Source organism: Heliangelus exortis, chromosome 19, assembly GCF_036169615.1.
Source record: "Heliangelus exortis chromosome 19, bHelExo1.hap1, whole genome shotgun sequence".
Taxonomy (NCBI): domain Eukaryota; kingdom Metazoa; phylum Chordata; class Aves; order Apodiformes; family Trochilidae; genus Heliangelus; species Heliangelus exortis.
The window spans coordinates 13113638-13139020 of NC_092440.1; the positions used below are offsets into that span (position 1 = coordinate 13113638).

General features: G+C 57.3%; 1 protein-coding gene across 2 annotated transcripts in view; it reads left to right on the top strand.

Annotated features, from left to right (window-relative positions):
• Positions 1-3015: 3015 nt before the first annotated feature.
• Positions 3016-25383, top strand: part of SEZ6L (seizure related 6 homolog like) — a 34464-nt gene continuing 12096 nt past the window's right edge. For both annotated transcript variants that reach the window (XM_071763498.1, XM_071763499.1), the window contains exons 1-3: positions 3016-3273; positions 22837-23685; positions 23890-24023. In XM_071763498.1, the coding sequence (XP_071619599.1) occupies positions 3207-3273; positions 22837-23685; positions 23890-24023 (1050 nt within the window). In that variant the 5' untranslated portion in view covers positions 3016-3206. The remainder of the gene's footprint in view (positions 3274-22836; positions 23686-23889; positions 24024-25383) is intronic.

The window sequence follows — 25383 nt, forward strand, 5'->3', positions numbered from 1 at the left end:
TGCGGGGTGCGGGGAGCAGGCGGCGATCGATGGGTGTAACTGCAGAGCAAATGCAGCAGAGCTGGGCTGCTGCATCACCACCACGAAAATAAATGAGAGATTGATTTTCCAGGCGGTTTGGATCTCCCGGATCTCAGCCGCTGTGACAAGCAGAGCACAGGCAGGGACAGCGTGGCGGGGCTGCCACCCCCCCCGTGCTCCCCAGGCTGGTGTCGGGGGGAGGCTGTGGACTCGGGCACCCTGGAACGGGGCAAAGAGCGTCTGGGGGGCTTCAGGCTCCGGTTGGCATCGTAGGACCTCGGTCAGGAAGCAGGCGAGGCTGGGGACAGGGAGGAGGGAACCTTCCCTCAGCTGCATCCCAGCCCCGGGTGAGCAGCACTTGTCTCCTCACCAGACAGGCTCTGTCTTCCTTGTAACGCCTTATCTTCAAGCTTCCCTCGCTAAATCACATCTGACTTAATTATGGTAATTAAGATTGACATTAATACGAGATTAAAATGTGAAATTAAAATTAGCTGTGAAACTTATCTGAATTTTTTAGTGTGCTTATTGATTTTCTTCACTGTTAATCAAGGGTCTGAGGTAACTGCCGATGAACATGGTGCTAATTAGAGCGATGTCCACTGAAGTGGCCTCAGGAGATGCTTCTTTATTTCTTTTTTGATACCTCAGCTTTCTGACCACGCAAACAGCTCCAGCTCAAAGTGCTGCCGTTGTCTGGGGCTGCTCTCCACAGCCCGGTGGTGGCCAGGGATGGCTGGGGATGCGTGGTGATGTCCTGCGGGGGGAGCCAGTCCGGGCGAGGGGCCTCGGTGCGGGAGGGTCATGATTCAAACCCCCCTGTTAACCCACAGCTGTGGGGAGCCCCTTCCAGGACCATCCCCCCTCAATGCAGCACCCCCCGGGTGTGTTTCCTGCTGCCTCCCTGTTCCCCTGACTCCCCAAAAACCCACCCGTGGGGCAGAAGGACCCCAGAACTGCTGAAACCCCCAGGGTCTCCCCAGCAGTTGCTGACCCCCCTAAGAGACAGGCGAGGAGTCAGAAAATGCACCCCAAGAGCCCTCCCAGGTCTCAGCAGAGCAGTGACAAACCCGGGCTGGTGCCAGGCAAAATGTCCTGAGCTGGTGGGTGCTGCACCCATGGGGACCTGGGCTGATGAGCCAAAGCTTGAGCTGAATCGTTCTCTCTCCATCACCAACAACTTTTGCCACTTCGTGGGCATTTCTGCTCCACAAATACAGCATTTGTTCTTTCTTTCCTGCCTGTTACCATGGTGCTGGTGTTATTATCTGGCTATCTTAGGAGTTTACTACAATGCAGACGAGCACAATAAAATCCACTCAAGGAAAACTGCTAAATGAGAGGCAACTTTTATCTCTCATACCGGCAGGTCGGGAGGGAAGCTGGGGATGGGGCAGAGGAGGGGGGGGAGGCAGAGCAGGCTGCGGTGGCTCTGCCACAGATAGCTTTGTTAGAGCAAATTAAACCTCTGAGCAAGCGAATCCCACTTTGTATGTGAAAATGACAGTGTTAAATAATACACTGCACCTCTCGGTGATTTCTCTCCCTTTCTCATTTTGTCCTTCTCTCGCCTGCTGCCCAACTGCTCCCAGCTGGCAGCAGCCAGGAGTGACACAGGGAATGCAAATGTCCCCGCTGCCCCCACTGCCTGCTTCGTGCTCCTCAAAACCCCCCTGGCTGCCACTTCTGCCCCTTGTCCCAGCACCAGGGGAGGAACTCAGCAGAGCCCGGCAGGGACAAGGCAGCAGGATCAGTCCTCATGTTTGGACAGTTTCTTGACTTGGTGTGTTCTGCGTGGTGGCATTTGTAGTGGTACCAGTGTGTGATTATTGTTGCTGAGGTAACCGGATCGGTGTAATTGCTCTCCCGAAGGCATCAGGGACATCTCAGATGGCAGCATCAACAAACTGGCTGTTTGGGGTCCAGGCTGGCTTTGGTCTTGTGGTGTTTGGCACTCCTGTCGTGCTTCATGACATTGCCCGGGCTATTTGGCTTGACAGGCAGAACAGGCAGGAGGAGCCGGCAGCTCCCACCGGGAGGTGATTTACAGTAAACATTTCAGGGTAGGATCTAGGTTTTCAAGAGGACAAAGCCACCGTTCCCATTCTTATCAAAGTCATGGTAATTACACCGTGTGCGCTGAGGGGCTCAGGAGGGACTTGCTGGAAGCTCTCGGCTTCCCGCGGCTGCGGGTGGCACGGGCTGGGCCACAGCCAGAACCGGACCTGTCAGGGAGCTCCCAGGAGTCATCAGGCCCGTGGTCCGACCCGTCAGAGAGGGAGCTGTGGAGCTCTGGGTGCTGAGCAGGGAATTTCTTTCGCTGCAGAGCTGAGGAGGCTCCTCCATGGCCACAATGCCAGCCACGCGTTATGGAGGGGGGGGACACGGACGTGCAGCTTCCACGAACTGTGATCTCTCTGGTGCCCAGAGCCCATCACCCCACCACTGGGCACAGCGAGCAGCTCCCTCCCGGCCTGGCTCCAGCAGCAGGACCAGACCCTGGTGCATTCGTGATGCCAACGGGGCACATGGGGCCCGTATTAACACCCCCCTCCCCCCCCCATTACCACTGCCCTATTCACAGCTGCATCTGGGGGAGGGGGCGAGGGAAAGGGAGAAAGACTGGGATTGAGCAGGGAGTGAGAGGGGCTTGAGGTCCTGGGAATGGCCGAGGATGCTGAGGGGGGCTTAGGGTGCTAAGTAGGACTTGGGATGCTCTGGGAGGCCTGGGGACAGGGGCAATGAGATGATACAGGAGACTGGGTGCAGGCTGGGCAGGGGCCTGTAGTGGGGAGCTCTGCCCCAGCTGGGGGGCACCGGAGATCCCAGAACCGAGGGGAGCCGTGGGGAGGAACTGCGGAGAACCGTGGGACCTGGGAGGCTGAGCGGAGCCGGGAGGAGCCCCGGGCCGGGAATGCGCAGCGGATCGGTGGGGCTGGGACGAACCGGGGGGAAGGAGGGGGGGGCCGGGGGAGCCGCGGGCGGGGCCGGAGCTCTCAGCGCTGCGCGGGGGCCGTGGCGGCCGCCGGATCCCTCCCCCGCCGCTCGCTCCGCTCCTCTCCGCCCTCCGCTCCGCCGCGCCGGCCCCAGCCCCGCCGGCAGCCCCCGCCCCCGGCCCGGCCCCGCTCGGCTCCACTCGGCTGCCGGCCCCGCCGAGGCTCCGCCGCTCCCACCGCCGCCGCACCATGGCGGGGCCCCGCGGGCTCTGCCTGCTCTGCCTGCTGCTGGGCAGCCCCGCGGCACCGCGACCAGGTAAGCGGAGCGGAGCGGGGCGGAGCGGGCCGGGGCTGCGGCGCCGAACCGAGCGGGGCTTCCCCCGGGCACCGGGGCCCTGCGCATCCCGGCCGGGGAGAGGGGGCACCGGGCAGAGGCGGGATGGGTGGGTGGGTGGTGGTGGTGGGGATGCAGCCGTGACCGCGGAGAGGGGGATTCGCACCGGGGAAAGGGCGACCGGGGCGGGAAGGGCTGCGGGAAGCGGCCGTGGGACGGACACCCCGCTGCTGCCGCTCCCCGCGCAGGGCTGAAACTTCTGGTATTGCTGTGAGAGCGCAGAGCCGGCACCGGCAGCACCGGGGCGGCACCGGCAGCACCGGCAGCCCCGGGACAGCGGCAGCACCGCGGACAGCTCCCGCAGCCGGGCCGGGGGCAGCTCCGGGGCTCGGGCCCCCCGGGAGCCCTGGCGGACCCTCCGCTCCCCCCCCCCCTCCAGGGAAGCCGCACGGTGTTCTCAGCCCCCCGTGTCCCCAGCCCCGGTGCCCTCAGCCCTCGGTGTCTCCAGTCCCCTGGTGTCCCCACCCCGCAGTGCAAGGTCCCCACCAGTGCCCCCATCCTCCCAGTTTGGGTGGGAAGGGGCTGTCGATGGGGTGGTGAACGTTCCTCCAGGAGCTGCGTGTTCATTCCACGCGTGTCACGTTTTCACCCAAATCCACTCCTTTTCCCACTGCCGGGGTGACAGACCCAAGACCAGGCTTTGGGACCCACTTGTGGGTGACTTGACAAAGTGAGGGTGAACTAGCGTGGTGCTGAGCCGGTGCTGAGCTGGTACCGGTGCCCGGGCTCTGGGAGCTGGGAGGCTGCAGGGAGGCAGCAGCCGGGGTTGGTGCGGTGCTGGCCGGGGCTGCCAATGCGGATTGGTCAGGAGGGGAAGGGGAGAGGCTGGAGCCTGGCGGTGCTGCAGCATTGTGCAGGGCCTGGGGGCTGACCCGGGGGCTGGCAGGCTGGTTTGAGCAAGGACTACCAGCTCCGGGGGTCAGGAGTGCTGGGCAGTGCTGCCTCCCCACCTTCCCTCTCTGCTCCCGTGCTCAGACTGCATTAAAAGACTCTGACTTTCTGTTGATGTCAAACCCAGCTCTCTGTCAGGGATTATATTACAGAATCGATCTTTCTTTCCGGGTAACAAACCAGAAGTGGGTGTAGATCACAGCGTTCCCTCTGTCACCCGCGTGGGTTTGTGCTCTGTGTGTGGACGTGCAGGGACGTGGGCAGGAATCAGGCCTGAAGTCTCTGTCCACCATTGCTGGCACCCTGCTCGGCAGCAGCAGAGGCAGGAGGACCCTTTTCTCCATTGGGTTACACAAACACTCCCATCCAGGCTGCCAGGGAGCTGCTGCAGGAGATGTGTGTGGCCAGCACTGGTTCCCATGAGCCTGGGGAGGAGCTGAGTGAGTGCAGGGCCTGGCACGGGGGTGCAGCTGGAGGCAGGGGGGATGTCCCAGCTGCCAGCACCCATTGGGAGCCCCAGCAGGCAGCCCAGCTCCACAGGAGCAGGATGTGGCCCTCCTTGCAAGCATGAGCTGTCATAAATCTGAGGGTAAGAGAACACAGAGTACCAGACTCCTCTTTCCTTTGCAGGAAGGGAACTGATAAATCGTTGACCCTTTACAAGGTTCAGTGAATTATTGCTGTGAAATCCCAAACTCCCGTGCGGGCAGCCCAGGAGCTGGTGGTGATGTGGCAGCTCTCCCTGTGCCCCGGGGGGGGTTTTGTGGTTCTGTTTGCAGGAGGTCACAGCTAGGGCTGTTGGAAGGGGGAAGCAGGATCAGCCCCTGCAGAGAGGAGGTTTGTTGCTCTCCATCTGCCTGAGCTGTTGGCTGCTTCTCTCAAGAAGCAACTGATTTCACGTGACGTGTGCCCGTCGCTTGCTCGCCTGGTGCCTTCCTGGTGTTTTGCTTTTGTGGAGCCATTTAGATCAAAGGAGAGGAGGTGTGAAAGCCCCTGCTCACAGCACCCACTCACACCCACCCACTCACACCCACTCACCTTCCGCAGGGCGCCGTGCTCGGAGGCTCTGGGCAGCCTGTGGGGAGCAGCTGCCAGCACAGAGAGATCCCCAGCAGGGTGTGAATGCAGCCTGCACACACGGGGCATGCAGGCAGCACCCCCAGGATGGCAGGGGGGGTCTGTGCTGCCCAGGCTCAGCAGGGGTGCAACGGGACCCTCAGGAGCCCCTGGTTTTGTAAATCCACTTGTGCCATGGTGATGGGGACTGGTGTCCACTAGAGGTTGTGATGAGACCAGCAAATCCTTCCCCAGGCTGTGGTGCTGGGGAATTGCAACACGGGGGTGCTGGGGCTCGGGCTCCTCTGTAGCCCCCTGGGTTCTGCTCCCTCTCCTTTCCTTCAAGGCTCCTGGGCACCTCTGAGCAGGCTGTGCCAGGTCCCAGCAGAGCTGCGAGGCACCCACACTCACCTGGCTTCAAGGGTAGCACCTGGGGAAAGCTTTCCAGAAAATAAGGTGGGTGAAGCAGGGAGGAGGAGGAGGGAGCCTGAGCTCAGGGTGGCTGCAACAAGTGAGCTTTGGGCTCCAGCTCTGGTCAGCAGCACCCAGAGCAGCTCCAGTTCCAGCTCCAATTCCAGTTCCATCTCCAGTTCCAGCTCCAAGGAGCTGCCAGCAGAGCCAGAAGTAACAGGGGGGTTGTTGGATGGGGAGGTGTCAGAGGCCACAATAAGCATCTCCTTCTCCTCCTCAGCAGAAAGAATGAGTCAAGGCTGGATCAGGAGGAAATGAAGTTATCTCTTAGCCTTCTGTTCCTCCTGTGTTTTTGCCATTATGAATTCATAAAGATGCAACTTCAAGTGCTCGTTTTGTGGATGCCACGGAGTCACAAATGTCTCCTTCCATGCATTTTTAACTTCTCTTTCAGTGAGGAATTTGATACAGGTATTTGGGGCTGGGGAACCAGGCCATAGCCCAGCTCAGCTGAACGTGCTCACTTGGAATGCCACAGAGGCCTCTAAAAGCAAATCCTGTAGAATGGGAAGCACAGAACACGGATAATCCATCCCTCGTAGCTCCAAGTCAGCTTCTGCTGGGCTCAGGAATTGCTGGATCCCAAGTCCTGGGTGAGGCAGGATTTGTAACACCAGCCTTGAAAATCCCTGCTGGGAGCAGGGCCCATCCTGCCCCGAGGGTTCCTGCATCAGAGGCACTGCCCTGCTTCCTTATCCCATTTCCTACAGACAGATTAGGGGTTTTTCTGTAAATTAAGTAGTCTCTGTATTATTAAATAATACACAGCTTTTGATCTAGCCTACGAGCAGCCTCAGAAATCAGAGTATTTTACATCCTCTGTCACTGCAATGAGTGCAGCCAGTTCCAGTGGGCTTTGGGGGGAGGAAAAAAGAAAAAAAAAAGAAAAAAAAGGAAAAGAAAAAAAGGAAAAAAACAAAGAAAAAGACCAACCTTCTGTGAGCAATCCAAAAGTTATTTACTTGATGCAATTTTATTTTTCAAATATTTGAAAGTGGTTACTGAAGAGTAAAATACGCTCCAAGGAAATCCTGTTACAAAGCACAGACTATATTTTAATTAGCATAACGTGCTGTTACATGGCAGGGACTGAAGCCTGCCAATAAATGTATCTTCCGGGAGTTCAGGGAGATGTCTATAGAAAATACAGCATGAGCACTGGCTTTCCAATTTTCCAGTCCATCAGGACGGATTTACACTCCCGTCAGGGGTATGAAATTGCTGAATTCAGTGCTGAGAGAGCTCTGTGTCTTTAACCACTTGACTGCCCGGGCTGGGGTGCTGGGAAACCAGGGCTGCACCCCCTGGGATGGAGAGGGGGGCACAGAGCCTGGGGAAGGGGCTGGGGGGCTGCAGGGGGCAAGGTTGAGTCCAGCATCCTCTGACTCAGGTCCCTGCATCTCAGCTGCTGCTTCCCGTGGCTTTCCAGAGCCCTTCCCAGTAAGGACCTGTCCCCCCAGATCCTTTTCCACACTGGTGTGCATGGGATGGGCTGTGGGGAGGAGACCCTCGAGGTGGAGATGCCTCAGGTGCTCTCCCTGCAGAGTCCAGCCTGGTGTCTGGGGACCTCAGCCCCCTGCATGGCACAAAGATGGAAGGATCTGTGGGGAGCATCCCCGGGAAGGTGCCCTCTGTGGGAAGGTGCCCTCTGTGGGAAGGTGCCCTCTGTCTCAGCAGCAGCTGCCCTGCTCTCTGCCTGGGGTCACAGCTCTGAACACAGAACTTGGTGTTGCACAAGGATGCTCGTGCACAGCCCCGTGGCTCCTGTCTGCTCTGATCTGGCTCCTGCTCCTGATCTGTCTGCTGCAGCCTTGTCCTGGCAGGACAGGAGAGCCCAGCAGAGATGGGTGCTCACTCCAGGACCCTCTGCCCGGGGTCCGTGGCTCTCAGAACCCGAGCTGCTGGGGCAGGACAGGCTCCTCAGTCACCCCCAGAGCCATCCCTGTGGGAATTGCACAGGGGAGAGGGGAATCACTGAACTTCAGATACTTACAGCAATCCCCTGGTCACCCAGAGTTCATCCCAAAGGATTCCAGAGTCCAGAGGAGATCCATGGCACTGGGAAGCAGCTGGAGGAAGACAGAGCAGCTTCTCCTGCTGGAATTCTCTGGCAGAACCTGCAGCAGAGGCTGGATAAGCCAGGGCAAGAACTGCTCAGCTCCAGGTTGACTCTGCAGCCAGGGAATGTTCCCACCACGCTGCAGAGGAGATCCCATTTCTGTCCTGGAGCCTCTCCCAGGTGTGACCTGGCTGGGGAATAACAAACCCTTTGGAGCATGGTGCCACGGGGCAGCACCACAGCAGCTCTGGGATCCAGCTGGGCAGCCTGAGCCTGCGGGAGGAAACCAGGGGGAAAGGGCAGGAGCAGCCCAGGACAGATGGCTGCAGCAGGAAGGTGAAAGGAAACTTTATGCAGCTGAGAGCAGAGCTGCTGGCAGCAGAGCAGAGGGAACAGAGAGCCTGGCCACTAATCCCAGCTCCGGAGGTGCCATTCCAAACGCAAAGCTTCAGCCTGGAAATTCAGCGCCAAGCGCAAAGGCGTCCAAAAAAAATCCAAGTGCGACAGAAGGAAAATCCATGGGGCTGATCCCCGAGCAGTGTAATCTGCTCAGCAAAAAGGATTTTCGTGTCTCTGTCTCGCACACTCGTGCCTTTATTGTGCCAGAGCAAAGACACCAGGGCAGGAGGCTGCAGGGGGGACCCAGAGGAGGGACGGCAGCCGTGGTCCCCAGGGCTGGTGGCATTGCAGTGATGGGAAGGGCTGCAGGGCCCTGGCTCTGTGAGGTGCTGTGGGAGCAGTTCTGCTGCCATCCCCTCCAGACAAGGGAGGAGGGGGATGCTGAGCCAGCTCAAGGGGTCTCCAGTCAGGGCTTTGAGTGATGCTGGGCTCAGTGCATCCCTCTGAGCAAGGCAATAAACTGATGATGACAGTAAATCCACATCCAGGCACTAATGAAGCGGGAATAACATGGGGGGAGTGAGGGAAGGTTCTGGAAGCTGGACAATTTGGGATGATTTCAGAGCTAGTCAGAACAGCTGAAAATATTTTAAATTCAAGAGAGAATCTCCATCTGACTTTTTAGGGTGGATTAATGGAGCATGTCAACATTTTGTGGATGAGATCCTCCATCTGGGGTGGATGGGTGGCTGGGGGATGATAGCAGAGGACATCGGTGCCTGTCCCTCCATGGCTGTGTGACCATGCACAGGAACGGGGCTGAGGATGTAAATACCACATCAGGAAAACTCTGGCTGTTCCTGAGAGTCCTAAACTTCCATTTGCAAAGACACAGAGTCCCTAAATTGAAGGACTGCTCCCCCAGAGCCTGCCAGCAGCATCCCTGCCTGCAGTGAGGAGCTCTGCAAACCCAGCCTGGGAGATGTCCAGGAGACAAAAGAGGGAAGGGTTTAAAATGAGAGAGGTAAATGGTGCTGACAACATTAAAAATGTGTTCCAATTAGTGTGATTAGCAGGGCAAGAGTGCACAGCTCCAGTCTGCAGGCTGGCTGGGGGGGGGGAGATGTGACCCTATGCATGCTCCAACCCCAGGAGCATCCTTAGGGACACCGGGCTGCTCCCAGCACCACTGGGGTGCTGGCACAGAGAAGAGGGGTCCTAGGGCAATGCTGCCCAAAGCCACCCCAAACCCCATCACCCCGAGATGTGGCAAACCTGCATTCCAGAGCACACAGCCCCTGCCAGACAACTTGGTTCCCTTTTTCCCTTATCATCCATCCCGTTTATTCATGAAGCAGTTTTTAAATTGCTGTTGGACACTATATTTACATAAATATGTGAGCCAATGAGGTCTAAAACCCTGGTGAGCTCTAAATGGTATATTAGGTTTTGGAAAGAGGATTTTATCAATTTACTGAGAGTACAAATCAACAGAGCAGAATTTACAAACCCATCCAAAAGCGAGGTGACAGTTTGGAATTAATCCTCTGCCCCAGGCACACAATGTACCTCCACAAACATCTCCCAGCATAAATATATTTGAGGAACAGGGAAGGAAAATGTAACTCCTAATGCCTTTGTGTGCTGCCAGCCAAAGGGCTGCAGCATCACAGGGGAGATGAATGGAGTTAATGTCATTGGGAAGGTGCTGCCGCCTCCTGCTTTATTTTTATCCGAGACTCAGTCCCCAGCCTGCCTTGAAATATTTCAATTTGTCTTTGTGCCAGAATTTCCCCAAAAGAAAATTTCCCCAATAATCTTTCTTCCTCATTCATCCTTTTAAGATGATTTAATGCAGTTTTCTCCACACGCAGCCCTTGCTCCTTGGAGCAGCACCCGAGCCAGGGTGTCCTGTGAGGGAGAGGAGGGTGCCCTGGGGGGGTGATGATGCTGCTGGGTGCCGGGGGGACATCCCTGGTGCTGGCTGGGGCCACTCCTCGTGGAGAGGTGTAGGGTCAGGGGGGATGCTCCATGGGCACGGTCCCACACCAGCAGCAGCTCTGTGCCCCTCGGGGGAGCAGTTTCCTGGCATTTGCTGGGTGCTGGGGCTGCTCCTGGTAGGAGAAAAAGCAGCTTTGGGTCTCCCAACCCAGGTCTGCATCCTGAAGGCACCAAGATTCCTGATTTTCCTGGGCTTTGAGCTGCACCCAGAGCAGGATTGCCTCTGCCAGGAGCTGGAGCTGCTCTCCCCATACGGGTTTTAGCGCTGACACTTTGATGGAATCAGCGAAGCAATTTCAATTAAAAGCAAACTTTTCAAGCTATCTAATAAAAAAAAATAGAAAGGCTTCTTTTCAGCTTTTGTTTCCAGTACCCAGAGGAGCCCATGCCTGGCAGCAGTGAGATGGCTCTATTGTGTAGAGGACTCTGAAGGACACGGGCTGTGTTCCCGAGTAGGAATGCATTGAATTTCTTGGAATTCATTAGGAAAGGTGGGGAGGGAAGGGCGCAGAAAACAAGAGCAATCCCGGGGGGGGATCAGCTGTTCCCACAGAGACAAAGCTTTTTCATTTTCCCCCAGCAAAAGGTCGTTTACAACATCAAAATGCCAAAGCATTTCCCATTCCTCCAGCTGGGGCTCACCCGGAGTCTGCAGGGAAAGGCAAACGGCACCACTGGCACTGCAGCAGCTGGATGGCTCTGCCAGATGCCAACATCTGCACAGCTCCCTGCTGCCCTTCCACATGCCCAAAGCTTTCCTGGCACAGAGCTGTATAAATAAACCTCCTTCAGAGACTCTCCTTGCCCAGGTGGGCTCTGGGGGCACTGATCCATGTCCCTGCTCCACAGGCACCAAACTGGCCTTGGGAACAAAGCCTGCCCAAAGTTTCACAGCACCAGAACTCAGCAGGCCTGAACAGAGCCAAGAGCCTGCACAAAGCCAGCACTGCCAGCCCAGCTCCTGAAAAACCCCCTGAGCTCTGACAAATTCCTTCCTGACCTCCTTATAGGGCAGCCCAGGCCCCTTCAGCAGTGGCTGCTCCTGCTCCCTGGGCATTAAATATTGCATGGCAAAAGGGCAATCCTTCAAACAGGACTTGTTCTCAGCTGTGCCCACTCCAGTCATACCCCACTGCTATCAGAAGTACATTAAAAATTGCAATTACCCTGTAGGAACAAAAACAATAGCAGCAGCAGAAAAAAAAAACCACCAAAACCCAAGAAAAACTTCCCCAAGCTGGATGACACACTGCTGGTTATAATTGGCTGATTCCTTACCTGCTGGGAAGAACAGAGTCAGGTGCTTTCTCCCCACACCTCCCCATCAGCAGGTTGTGTCAGGAACAATTCTGCCAGGAGCCAGGCACGAGTGCCAGCCATGACACCCCTGTTTTACAAGGATGCGTGAGGAACATCTGACAAAGCCCCTCTCCTGCCTGCCTGGAACATCAAAGCTCTTCTGGAGAGGTTTGTTGAGTGCCAGAGCAGCACGGAGGCTGCAGAGTCACACGCTGCCAGAGATGCTTTGATGGGAGCAGGAAAGCTGCAGATGGAGGAATCCCAGAATGTCAGACTGGTTTGGGGGGGAAGGGACCTTTGGGGATCACCCCGTCCCAACCCCCTGCCATGGGTGCTCCAAGGCCCATCCAGCATGGCCTCAGCTTCTCCTGGCACCCTGTTCTCAGGGCTGTCCCTGAGGAGAAGCTGATGCTGATGCTCCTGCAGCAGGACCAGCCCCAAACCCTTCCCAGCACACCCCCCCTGCCTGAGCTTGCAAGCCAAGGAGCCTCCAGAGCCAGCATTTAAGGGCTTTCTCATTTACTTCATCCCAGCTGCAGATAATGAAGCAAACAGGCAGCCATTTACCTATTTGGTTTGTGATTTTTTTTCTGATGAAGGAATTCTTGGGAGCAGGAGATCCAACCAAGTCCCTTAGAAGGGAGATGGGTTTCCATGGCCCCCATCTGTATCCCCAGGAGCTGAGGGGGTCCTGGTGTCCCAGGGGGCACAACGTGGTCACCCAGGATGGGGAGGGAAGGGTGGGAGCTCTGCTTGGGTGCAGGGGGAGCAAGGCCTCCCCTCAAAGGGTGGGATGTCCTGGTGTCCTGGTGTGCGTGGGATGGGATGTCCTGATGTGGATGGGATGTCCTGGTGTGGATGGAATGTCCTGATGTGGGTGGCACAGGAGGGCAATGGGAGAGGCAGGGACACAATCTCTGCTGCCTGCCATGCAGAACAGGGTCCTCTTTGCTTGTTGACAATAAGCTTTTAGCCTTCTGCTTCTCCATCCTGGGGGACACGGGGGGTTTCCAGGTACCTCTCAGCTCACCAGGCTCACGAGCTGGGCACAGCTCCCCAGTTTGGTTCTCTGGGCACAGTGGCTGTGCCCAGCACCATCACCCCAGCAGCCCCCGTGCACCCTCAACAAAGAGCTGTCAGCTTTGTTCCCGCTGTACTCCCACCCCCACAAAGCCTATCATTAGCCTTTCTGATATAATTAAGATCAATCAAAGGGAATAATAGAGCAGAGGTCAAGGAAGGCTGTTACTTCCTTGGGGAACAAGGGGCGGCTTTCGTCAGAAATACCAGGGAGCCGGCTTAATTGTTCTCAGTTTCAGGAATTACGAAAGTGCCTTCTAATCGCGTGTCCCTGGGGGAGGGACCCTGCGAGAGGCTTTGTCTGGGAGCACGCAGAGAGCTCTCCCCCCGCAGGCACCGAGGGCTGGAGCTGCGCGGCTGAACTGGCTTTTCCCAGGCTCTGATGGGTCCGATGGGTCCGATGGGTCTGATGGGTCCGATGGGTCTGATGGGTCCGATGGGTCCGATGGGTCCGATGGGTCCGATGGGTCTGATGGGTCTGATGGGTCTGTGCCACCAACCCCGGGCTGGCAGGAAACTCGGTGCCCTGTGCCTGCCCGGTTGGTGAGGGATGGGTGCAGAGGGATGGGGAGGTGGCTGGAGCTGCACCAGGGGTGAAGTCACGGCTGCTGCTGGATGTGCTGGGGACCTCGCTTCTCTCCTGACATCCCGATGGCTAATTAAAATATATTTGCTATCTGTATTAATTAAAATAAAGTGCAGCGGCTGGTCGTTAGGCGCTGTGGGGAAGCCGTACATAGGTTATCATCATCCTGCACGACAGAGTGCAGAAATGGAATTAGTTCTGCCAGGCCATCCTTAAAACACGAATCACTGATGACTGATAGAGCTGAGAACTAATTCTATATAAACCAGAGTCACTGGAAGGGAACTGAGGGCTGAGGGGAGCACCCGGGGCAGGCTGGGCACTGGGCTGAGGCACAAAGGCTCTGCCAGCCTGGAGCTGCTGCTCTGCTCTGCTCCAGCAGGACGACTTTTTAGTATTTATTTATTGAGAAAAAAACCCTAAATATTTTAAAATGGAGTTTTCTATTTCTTCAGGCAAATCTGATCTGAAGCCAGGTTAGTTTCTGCTGAGGGGCAGCCTGTGCACCCCTGGCTGGGCAGAGCTGTGCCCCGGGGAGCCCCTGCTGCCAGCACCAGAATGGTTCTGACACGATGAGGATCCGGAGCCCAAGTGCAGATTTTGACAGCCCAGAGAGGGAAAGCACTCAGCAGAGGAGGGGGCTGACAAAAACTGCTCCTGGCTCTCAGACGGTGCCTGGGAGGGGAGCCTGTCCTCCCCCTCGGAGCCGAACCGGAGTGACTCCTCTTTGTCGGGCTGCTGGCACGGCTCTGGGCTGTGCCCTGGTTCCTGACAGCCCCGGCAGCCCGGCCCGTTCCCGTAATCGATGGAATCCAATAGCTGTGATAACCACAAACATCAGTAACCCAGCACTCCTCCTGCCTCCTGCCTGCCAGCAGCCGGGCTGCCCGCAATCTGTCAGGAATCATTAGATGCCAGAACTCCATCATTTCAGAGCAGTGCCACAGGGGTCTTTTCAAGGGCACTCGGCAGCAGCAGGCAGCAGCAGGCAGGTAGGGGTCTGTATGGCCTCCAAAAGGGGAAGAAATGCACAGAAAAGCACAGCGGGGGAAAAGTTTCTCTCCTCCCCGGGGCAGCTCCTCTGGGGAGGCTGCAGCCATCAGTGTTGGGAACACTGCCCCTGATTCCTGCCAAACCGACTGGGCAGGCAGAGCTGGAACCCTGCTCTGTCCCTGGGGAAGGGGAAAGGGGCAGGGGGATGCAGGGGACAAAGAGCCTGGGGTACGGGGAACCCCCAGCCCTGTCCCCCTTCCCTTGCCCCCAGCATCTCCAGCTGGACCAGCTCTGCCTGCCTCTCCCCAGCACACAGTGCCCTGGCTGGGACCTGCATCCCCGACCAGGAAAAACCCAGTTTATTCACTGGGCACAGCAAAAATACCAAGTCCCACCATACCAGGCTCCACCTGCACTGCCTCCATTGCTCTGAGGCCTCTCTGCATCCTGGCAGGATGGCCAGGACACAACCCTGAACATTTTTTTGGGGTACCCTAAAGAGAAGACGTGCTTTTGGGATACCCCTGGAAAAACCCACGGGAGGACAGTGGTGCTGGCTGTGCTCGGCCCCAGGGAGGCTGCCTGGGTCTGCTCCTCTCTCAGGAGCTTGGACTGGAGCCACGCTGTGATTCCTGTTACATCCTGTGAACAAAACACAAAGCACTGCCAAGCAGCTCTGGCAGAGGAGCTCAGCTCTGCCCCGAGCCTTGCAGCACATGCAGGAGCTGCACCCTTGGCTCAGGGAAGAGCTGAATCCTCCAGCCCCCCAGCCCCAGGGAGCAGGACAGTGATGCTGAGGCACCAGCACGGGGCTGTTCTGCTCACCTGCATCTCTAACGTGACATTGTCATCTCTCCTTTCCCATCCTGGACTGGAAATCAAATCCAACGGAGCCACAGAAACGCTCCAGACAGGTAGAACAAGAGGAGGAGGTTTTGAATAGTCAGATAATTCAGGGATGTGGCTGCCTGGAAGTAAGAGCATGAATGATTTATAGCCAGGCAGAGAGATAGTCATCTATTATAATTAGACTAAACTTTGTCTTTCCAGATGTTTTACGGCTTTGTATCTTGTAATTGGTTCCCAGCCATCCCCAGATAGAGGGAGTTTCAGATTAACCCAGTGGAGGATGGAGGTCCTGCATCCCTCCTGGGGCTCCTGCGTCCCCTCTGCTACCCAAGGGGCATCGTGGCACAGAGTGGGGCAGAGATTCACCCCCAAAGGGTTAATCACAGCACTCACTTCTTGAGAAATGCTCCATTGCATCTTAACAGTGAAGGGAGATTAATTATTTTAGTCTCAGATAGCTGCCTAGAATGGGCTTTTGTATCTAAATATAATCGCTCTTTAGGAACCCATTTAATTTTGTATCCTGATATAGACAGCTAGGCTGGACGATTGGTTGAGAAAGAAGGAGCTTCTCTTCCCCCCCTATTCAATTTGTGTCCTGAAAAGCTGCCAGAATACTCAATTTCCTCTCCCTGGGCAGGCCCTGAGGAAGAAGCATCCTGGCTGCAGAGCCCAGGAGAGCCCAGGATCAATTTGCTTTCCTCCCTCCCTTCATCCTTGTGACAAACCCCTCCAGAGCAGGGACAGCTGGGGACACGGGAGCAGAGGACAGGAGGGAGCAGGGCCACAGCAGATCATGGGTGTCCCCCTTTGGTGCTGGCTGGGGGCACCTGGCTGAGCCTGGGGGGTTTTGGCACGAGGGATTTACCAGGAAGATAGAAAACTCCCCAGGAAACTTTCTATTTTCACCTTGTGGGGCTCAGCTTTCAAAAAGCTGAATTACTCCCTGAAACCACCCTGCTAATTCACTTCTGTTGGCCCCTAACCAGGCAGAGACCTTTTCTTTTTTATGTTTGAAATTATAACAAACTGCAGTGAACTCAAGCTAACACCTGCATCAAAGTGCTGCTGCCTTTAATGGCTTTGCCCCCTGCTCCGTGCCCCCCCCCCCCCCCCAGCTCTCTGCAGAGATATCAGGGTAATTAATAACCCCCCCAGGGAAATTAATAACCCCCCCCCCATCATCTGGAGAGGCTGAGCCACACACCACAGCTCCTGTCATTCCCACACTGTAAATCTCTGGATTCCTCTGCAGTTGGAGCAGCCTCCTTAATTCCTTCCCTTGTCAGCTCCTGCTCCTCATGCTGCAGCCTGGCCCTTGGCACCTGCATCCCTTTGGGAAGGAGCTTGGCCCTTCCCAGCATGGATTGGGATCATCCCTGGGGTGCCAAGAGCAGGATCATCCTTGGGGATACCAGGATCAGGATCATCCCTGGGGATGACAGGACCAGGATCAACCTTGGGGATACCAGGAGCAGGATCATCCCTGGAGATACCAGGGCCAGGATCATCCCTGGAGATACCAGGATCAGGATCATCCCTGGGGATGACAGGACCAGGATCAACCTTGGGGATACCAGGAGCAGGATCATCCCTGGAGATACCAGGGCCAGGATCATCCCTGGGGATGACAGGACCAGGATCAACCTTGGGGATACCAGGAGCAGGATCATCCCTGGAGATACCAGGGCCAGGATCATCCCTGGAGATACCAGGATCAGGATCATCCCTGGGGATGACAGGACCAGGATCAACCTTGGGGATACCAGGAGCAGGATCATCCCTGGAGATACCAGGGCCAGGATCATCCCTGGGGATGACAGGACCAGGATCAACCTTGGGGATATCAGGAGCAGGATCATCCCTGGAGATACCAGGGCCAGGATCATCCTGGGGGATGCCAGGGCTGCCCCACACCAGAGGTGATGATGGGAGGGTGCTGGGGGCACACCAGAGCATCCTGGGGACACAGGGCCCCACAGGCAGTGGTGTCCCCCCCCTCAGCAGGTGCCCCAGGAGCCTGCACGGGGCTGGCACAGCCCAAACGAATGTCTGAGAGTCAAAGTCTCATTGATCCCAACTCCACACAGAGCAGCACTGAGGAGGCAAATCCATTTTCCATGTAGCTGGGAGCAGTCTGTAATTTGCAGGCATCTGTCAAGCTGCTGAGGGCATCAGAGCAGTTTCCAGCTTCCTGGGAGCACAGAGGGAGAGGTTTGGGAGCTGAATTCCATCCTTCCTGGCAGTGAAGCCTCAGGCAGAACCCCCCTGAGGTGACCACTGAGAGGGTCAGGACTGAGCCTTTCAGATTATTCCCCCTCCTGCCATGGACCCTGAGCCCCCTGCTCCCCCCCAGCCCCCAGCCAGACCCTGGGGCTTCCCCCCTGCCTCAGCCCAAAGCTGGGGACAGGCAAGGACAGGGGTGTCCCTGTCCCCTCCTGGTGTCCCCTGCCAGCTCCCCCAAGCCTTGCTCTGCCCACAGGTGCTGGGGAAACTTTTCCTCTTGTTTGACTTCACCAAGAGATGGGGGTTTGCCCCAGCCTGGTCCTTGCTGGCCACGGCTCCTTGGGCCGGGCACTGCTGCCAGCATCCTCACCCCAGAATGAGCTGTTTCCATGGCAACCTTGTTTGAGTGCTGCTAGTGACACAGATGTAAATTTTAAAATGAAATATTCAGACCACAGTCCTATGAGCACAAATAAACCCCTGCACATGGCCAATTGATCAGCATTTTAAAGCAGTTTGGAAATTCCCCAGGGGCCACAGGAGTCTCTGTGGCCTTCAGAAATTTGGGAAAATAGAAGGGAAAAGCACCCTGACCCCATCCCACCCCGGTATCTTCTTTGCTTAGAGTTCGAACTGTTAGGATGCACTTGAGGAAAAGTTGGTTTTCTGTTTTTTGTTTTTCTTCCCATTGAAAAAAACCCGAATTTGCTGAAATTGTAATCTCAGGGAAGAGCAGGCTTGCACCCCCTGTCTGGAGGCTGCCAGCTCTCTGGGTCCTTTCTGACATTTTGAAAGACTGTTTTGATTCAGGCTTTTCTACTCTTTCAAGGTTTATGGCCAAAACCTTTTGATATCTGAAACCAAACCCAAGCCTTTCCAGCCCATCACACCTGCAGGTTTTGATGGACCCAAGCTGCCTGTTTCCAGATCCCTGGTTCACACTCTGGCTTTGCCCCTCGCTGATGCTGGAAGCTGCACAGTGGGTGCTCCAGGGGCTCCTTTGCCAAGGGCAGCGATGGGAGCAGCCATGGGAGCAGCTTTGGTGAGCAGGGAATTCCCCTGGCTGGGTGCTGAGCACGGGCTGGGCACCTCCTGGCTTCAGCATTTTGCTCACCTGAGCCTGGGAGGGGGGATCCGGGGGATCCTCTGCTCCTCATCCATCTGCAGGGCACACAATAAATACTGAGCTGCAGTCACAAGGAGCTCAAGGCAGCAATTTTTAAGGAATGCTCAGTGCCTGTCCCCAGCTGGGCTGGAGGAGCAGCTTTGCTGGCACAGAGAGATCAGACACAGGAATGGGCTGCCCAGGGAAGGGGTGGATTCTCCATCCCTGGAGATATTTCAAAAGAGCCTGGATGTGGCACTCAGTGCCATGGGCTGGGAACCACGGGGGGAGTGGAGCAAGGGTTGGACCTGATGAGCTCTGAGGTCCCTTCCAACCCAGCCCATTCTGTGATTCTATGATTCTATGATTCTATCCCTGACTGTGCATCCATACCAGAGCAGTGTCCTGTGTCATAGCCAGGAGCCCACCCCCCCCAGAGCCCCCTCCCCAGCCACAGCCTCCTCCTGACCTCCCAGATGCAGCTCCTGGGCTTCACTCCCATCCCTGGGGTCAGGACCTGCAAATTCTTCCTTGCTCCCAGGCAGCTGGCACATCCCCCTGGCAGCACCCAGCCCGGGGGCTGCCCCACAAGCAGCCCACCCCAGAGTGGCACCGTGTGGCACAGCAGCCCCTCAGCACCAGCCCCTGGCTTAGAAAAATCCTTATTCACCTGGGCCTGGCTTTATTGCAGACTGGGTCCAGCTGCTCCCAGGGACCCTTAAAGGGGGCTTGTTCCTGAGAGATGGGCACCCCCCGAGCAGGGCACCCCTGGAGCTGTCAGGGGGCTGGAGGCACAGCGAGGTTGGGGTGCTGGGGGTGCAGGATCAGTCCCATCCCTCAGGGAGGACTGGGAGTCAATGCACTTAAACCCATCAGGTGGGCAGAGCTGGGGGCTGAGCAGCCACATGAAGTCCCCCAGGGTTTCTGGTACCCTCAGACCCCCCTGAGCCCTTGGGGTGGCACCTCCAGAGCTGCAGGGTTGGGGTGTCCCCGGGGAGGGGGTGCTGGCAGCCACAGCATCGGTGTCACTGACAGGAGACTTGGTGGCTCAGGGCTTTGGGCTCCGTCAGGAGCACGGCAGCAAAATGAGCTCTTTCTGATTATTTCAGCATCCTTTTATCAAGCATTTGCAGTCCTGTAATTCCTCTAAGCCCCTGTGGCTGGGAGATTGGTGGCAATCAGGTTCACTCAGCACCTCTGGAGCTGCCCTCACTGCCTGCAAATTCCCTCTGCAAGTTGCTTTTTTTTTTTTTTTTCAATTGAAGTTCCAGAATACATGAGGTCCAAGGCAGAGTCTAGGGGTGCCCAGGAGCACAGCCAGAGCAGGGCCCTGGGGACAGGAGGAGAGGAGGCACTGGAAAACTTCCCAGGCCCCCATCCCTGCCCCTGGAGCTGAACACTGGAGAGGTTGTTCTGCTGCTCTGGGGAACAGGAGCTGGCACCAGGCAGAGCTGTGCCAAAGGGGAGAGCCTGAGCTCACGTTTCTTCGTTTTTTCCCCTTCTCCTGCCCTTGGTCTCATCCCTTCACTCTCCTGCTCAGTGCCCTGCAGGTCACTCACTCCATGTGCCCGGGCTGGCAGGGCAAATTCCAGGCCACAACCCCAAATCTGCTGCTGCGTGCACACAGATCATGGGTGAGCAGCAGGTTTACTTCTAAGTAGCAGGAAAATAAAGTTCTTCAAAAGAGCAAGAGAGTTTTCTGAATCCTGGCTGGCAGGAAGCAGTCTGGCTGCAGCTGAAGCAGGGATGTCAGAGGAAGGAACCGGGTGCTGTTCTGTGCAGAGGCAGAAGGGCTGTGCGGGTCTTTGAGGTGTGCTGGGTAATTTTTCTCTCTGCTATCAAGTTTCCACGAGGCATTTGTACTCATCTCTGTCTGTCTTGGTGCCCGGGCTCCTTGGTGAGCAGCTGATGGTGCCCTACAAGCACGCAGCTCAGGTTGGGGCTGGGTGAGGGGGCTTTGGCAGCCCCTGCCCTGCTGCCTCTCAAGCCCCCCACCCCATCACCCCAGCCCCCACCCCGCAGAGCTCACTCAGCACCCCTGTCCTGCCCGAGCCACTGCTTCTGACAGCAGCTAAGTATAAATTGTGGGGGAGTGAAAGCAAAGCTGGTTGGAGACTTCCTCCCCAGAGCCGAGCTTCCTTCCTGGCTGTTTACATGCTGGTATCCAGGCAGATCCCAGAATAGAGCTGGAGCTGGAGCTGTCGTGCTGCATTCAGGTCCTTGTGCTCCAAAGTGTCCCGGGTACCCTGTCCCTGCCTGGGGGGATGATGCCTGGAGAGCCCTTCATGGATTTAGAGAATCCTGGAACCACCTGCAGGGTGCTTCTGATGGAGATACAGGACAAACCCTTGAACATCTTGGTAGCACTTTACTTCCTCCAGAGCTGGTTTAACAGACCAGACCAAGGTCAAACGGGATCATCCCTGTGCCACCAGCTCCAACCTGCAGAGCAGGGTGGGTTTGGGAAGGTGGGAAGGGTCCTGCTCCACCCAGAACCCTTCTGAGCATCCCATGGGACCGGGGTGGTGGCCCTGGGGTGGTTCCACAGCCTCACCCCAAGCTGGAGGTGGGGAGCAGAGTGAGGGGGGAGCTGGAGCTTCCCTCCCCAGTGAGGGGGGGTCAGGCAGGGGCTGGGGGGGCACAAGGCAGTGCCAAGGGGGGGTCTGACAGTGCCAGGAGGCAGCAGGCAGGGCTGGCAGCTCGTGTTTGGGGGATGTGCTGGAGCAGAGCTCGGGTTTGGGGGTGGCGATGGAATTTGGAGCTCAGCCCATTAATCACTTCTCTTTCTGGGAACGTGGAATGTGCCCCCCTGTGCCTCCCCACTTCAGCCTGGCTGCCTGCACTCCCCTGAAATACACATTTGCCCTTTACAAACTAAAGCATGTTAAGTGCCTCATTACAGAGCTGCTGTACGGGGTGTTTTATTTCACGCTTTGTTAAGGACAGAATCGTTTAAATGCATCCTGGCAAAGGATCTAATAAGAAATTAGCCAACTTTCTGAAAGCATAAAACACCGTTTAATGGCAACATCCATTCCGAATCAGAGTTCAGGTGACAAACAACCCGGGGATGCTGTTTGGGGTCACCCCAGCTTTCTGTAGGAGCACCCCAACTGCCCCACCACCAGCTGGTGCCAGTGGGGTGTCCCAGGGCTGGGTGGCCCCACAGCAGGAACCCCATGGAGTTCAGGCTCAGCCTGGGATGGGAGGGAAGACAAAACCCTCAGAAACGAGCAGAGGGTGTGGGGACACCTGGGCTGCCCCCCCAGCACCCTGCGTGGGGACACTGAGGCACAGAGACCCCTGGGAGAGCGCGGGGGGGGGGGGGGTTCTGCAGATCCAACAGGAGTTGGTGTCTGCAGATGATGTGGAGCATTTCCCAAGGTGCTAAGGGAATTGGCTAATGGATTTGCTGAGCCACTGCTAATTGAAGAATTAATTTATTAAGTTTCCCACAAGTGTGTCTGGGTGTGCAGCTCGGGGGCTGTGGCTTGGGGGGGCCACGGCTGGGCCAGGAAAAAAGCTGTGCAAGCCTCGTGCTTTGCTTTCCGAGCACCTGCAGCACTAAAGTGCCACGAAGTGCCCAGGGGGTTGATTCTGCTTTGCTGGAGGCTGCTTGAGAAAGACCCCCCCCAGCTGCTGCCCTGCTCCCCTGTCCCACAGAGCCCTGTCCCACGTCCTGGCCGTCCCGTGGCCGTGTCACAGCCACCCCTCAGAGCCAGCCCTGGGCCAGCAGTGGGGCTGGGGGCTCACAGACCCCCCCCGTGCCTGCCCACGCTGAGGGCGGGGACCCCACAGTTTGGGAACCCGCGTTGCAAACTCTCCGGGGGGGGATCTGAGGGGGCTGGGGTGATTGTTTTTAAGGACAGACAACCCATGAATCGCCTTCCCTGGCAACCGCGGTTTCCATGGAAAATGTTGGCTGCCTCCCGGAGCTCTCCGCAGCGCTTCGCGGAGCCGCGGGGCTCACACGGAACAGCACGGCCCTGCCAGACCCTTGGGTGGGGAATAAATCCGAATTTCAGGCAATTAGACCCCCCCTGGCTGCAGCGGGGGTCCGAGGAGAGCCGGGGCAGGGCTGGGGGAGGTTCTGCTCCCCACCGGGCAGCAACGAGGGGGAGACAATGGGGGTGAGCTGTGGCCTAATCAGCTGCTTTGGAACAGCCACGTTTGCTGATGACAACTGCGAAAATAATAATAAAAAAAAAAAATAAAAAAATAAAGAAAAAGCTTTGCACAGAGAGCAACGAACTCAGCAGGAGTGAGAGAACCTCCCTGAACGAGTGACCTCCAGATAAAGAGAGCAAATAGCAGCTCTGAAAGGCACAGCCAGGCTGCTGAGCCTCAGCACAAACCCCACTGCACGGCTGTGGGTACAGCTCAGCATTGCTGCCCCACAAGGAGAGCACCAAGCACTCAATCAGCCACAGCTTCCTGGGGGGTTGATTTTCTGCTCCTGGCACCGCTCTGATTTCATGCCCGGAATTGTCCAAGTCCCATTTTTCCCTATTTTTCTTGTTTTTTTTGCAGACAACGGATCAGGGGCAGCACTCATCCCCCCCAGCCAGGACCCTCTCGCTGCAGATGAGCTGGTGGACAAGACAGTCAGCAGAGCTGGGGTGCTGGGGCATGCTGTGGGGTCAGATGATGGAGCTGGGGTGCTGGGGCATGCTGTGGGGTCAGATGATGGAGCTGGGATGCTGAGGCATGCCGTGGGGTCAGATGATGGAGCCAAGGGGCTCAGACACCCCGTGGGTTCATCTGGTGGAGCTGGGCACACCACTGCCCTCAACCTGCTGCCAGCCTTGGAGCACAGCACGGATGCAGTGGGGGAGGAGACGACGCTGCGGGTGCGGAGCCGCGTCCTACCAACACCCAACACCCCCCCTGATGCTGATGCAAAACAAACTTTTCCTGTTAAGAAAAAGCCACCTGCTCCAAAGCATGGAAACACAGCGAGGAAGCACCCGAGGCCCAAGCCCACGCCAGCGTGGCCACCCAGGGCTGCTCCCCCGGCCACCCCGCAGGGCTCCAGGCTCCCTGATGCCTCCCAAGGACCCTCTGCCTTGGCAGAGGCAGTGACCAGGCTGGGGAACACGGAGCAGAGCCCCCCCGAGCTGCCCTGGGGGGTACAGACCACCACCAGCCTCCCCGTGCTGCAGATCTCCCCCTCCACCCTGCCACCAGCAGCCCTGCCACCCTTCCCAGCTGGCACGGGGGATGCTGGGGAGGGTCCCACCACGGCTCCAGCCAGGCCCACCAGTAACTGGACAAAGGGCACAGAGAGTGAGGTGCACGGCTCCACCTTGGAAGAGAGCCAAGAAACCACCACGTCCACCATCATCACCACCACTGTCACCACCACCGAACCCACCCCGGGTGAGCTGTGCTGCCCCCAGGGGCTGGGACCCGGGGAGGGAGGTGAGGGGGGGTGATGGGGTTCAGCTGGGCACTGCCTGGGGTTGCCCCAAACCTGCCCAGGGGGGGCTGCGGGAGCGGGGATCCCAGTGCTGGGTTTTGGGGTGGTGGGAGCAGGGCAGGGAGGTGCAGCACAGAGCAGTCTCTGACACGAGTTTCCCCCAGTCCTCTGCAGCATGAGCTTCCATGACCCCGAGGGTTACATCGACTCCACGGATTACCCCCCCCTGCCCCAGCACAGCTTCCTGGAGTGCACCTACAATGTCACTGTCTACACGGGCTACGGTGTGGAGCTCCAGGTGAGACACACGGTGGGGGGGGACCCCCACACATCTCTCCCTGTAAATGCTGCAAAGCCTTGGGCAGGGCTGCCCCGGGCACCTGCACTTGCTCTTAAAAAAAAACCAAACAAACCCAACCTATTCCAGGGAAAAAAATTAGATTTTTCTTAGGCCGTGTAATAAATAAACTGTACATGGGAACTGGTACATCCTGAACGTCAGCGATGATCAAAGCGTTAAAATGCCAGGCAATTAATTTAACAACCAGGCACTGGCAGGCAATTTGCAAAAAAAAGGCACTCAGGCTTCCTGGGGAGGGGAGAAATGGTAGTGCTGGCTCCAGCTCTGCCCCCACACCTTGCAGGAAGGTCTGAGGGGTGCAGGCAGCCCCGGGGCATGGGCTGCTCCATCAGAGCTGCCCACAACTCCCTGTCCCACCTCCTGGTGAGGCTGGGAGCAGGGCAGGGGCCTTGACACATCTCAAGCTCCATCATCCCATTGTCTCCTTTCTCATTCTCGCCATTTCCCCACATGTCACCATCTGCATCCAATTAAAATCCATTAACTTTTAATCTGTGTAATTAAGAACGTGCATGGCAGAGCAGCAGTTCCAGTGAGCTTGTTCCTGGGGCAGGAGGCCTGACCTGGGGGGCATGGGGTGGCAGCAAGCCCTGGTGGGAGTATTGCCTTGGATTTGCGTACCTCTGGTTGCAGGGAGGAGCTCCAGGATTTGTGCCACCCTTTCCCAGGGCAGTGCCTCTGCCTCCCCGAGCCCGCGGGGTGCTCCAGCCAGGCTGCTCCACTGTAAATCCCCTCCCCGTCCATAATCCATCAGGTGACACCCTCCTGACCTCCCTCCATTGTAAACTGAGATTTTAATGGAGCATAAAATTAGCCTCTCCAACCTCCCCGAGCTTCGCATTTCGCTTTGCTGAGGCTTCTGAGCATTGCAGACAAATTAAATCACAGCAGTGGGGCCCTGGTGCCCTGGCACGGAGTCATCCGCAGCAGCCTGAGCCTGCCCAGTCCAGCCCTGGGATGCTGAGCTGGGTGGGCACTGGTGGGAGCTGGAGAGGGGTGGGTGGGCGCCAGGACTGGCAGCAGGCAGGGGACCTGAAGCTGGAGATGTCCCTGCAGCCAGCCCTGAAGACGGCTTCACCCCGAGGGGAAGTGTTGCCTCTTACCTCTGAGTCTTGTTAAAGACATCTGCAGGAGGGAAGAGGAACCTGGCTGTCAGGAAGGGCCTTGGGAAGGGCTGCCAGAACCTGCCTGGTGCTGGGGGCTGCCCAGGACCCCGTGAGAGCTCCAGGTCCCTGGATGCTGATCCCTGGCAGCATCCCTGCAGGATCTGTGTCCCAGCCTGCCAGCCCCCGCGCCA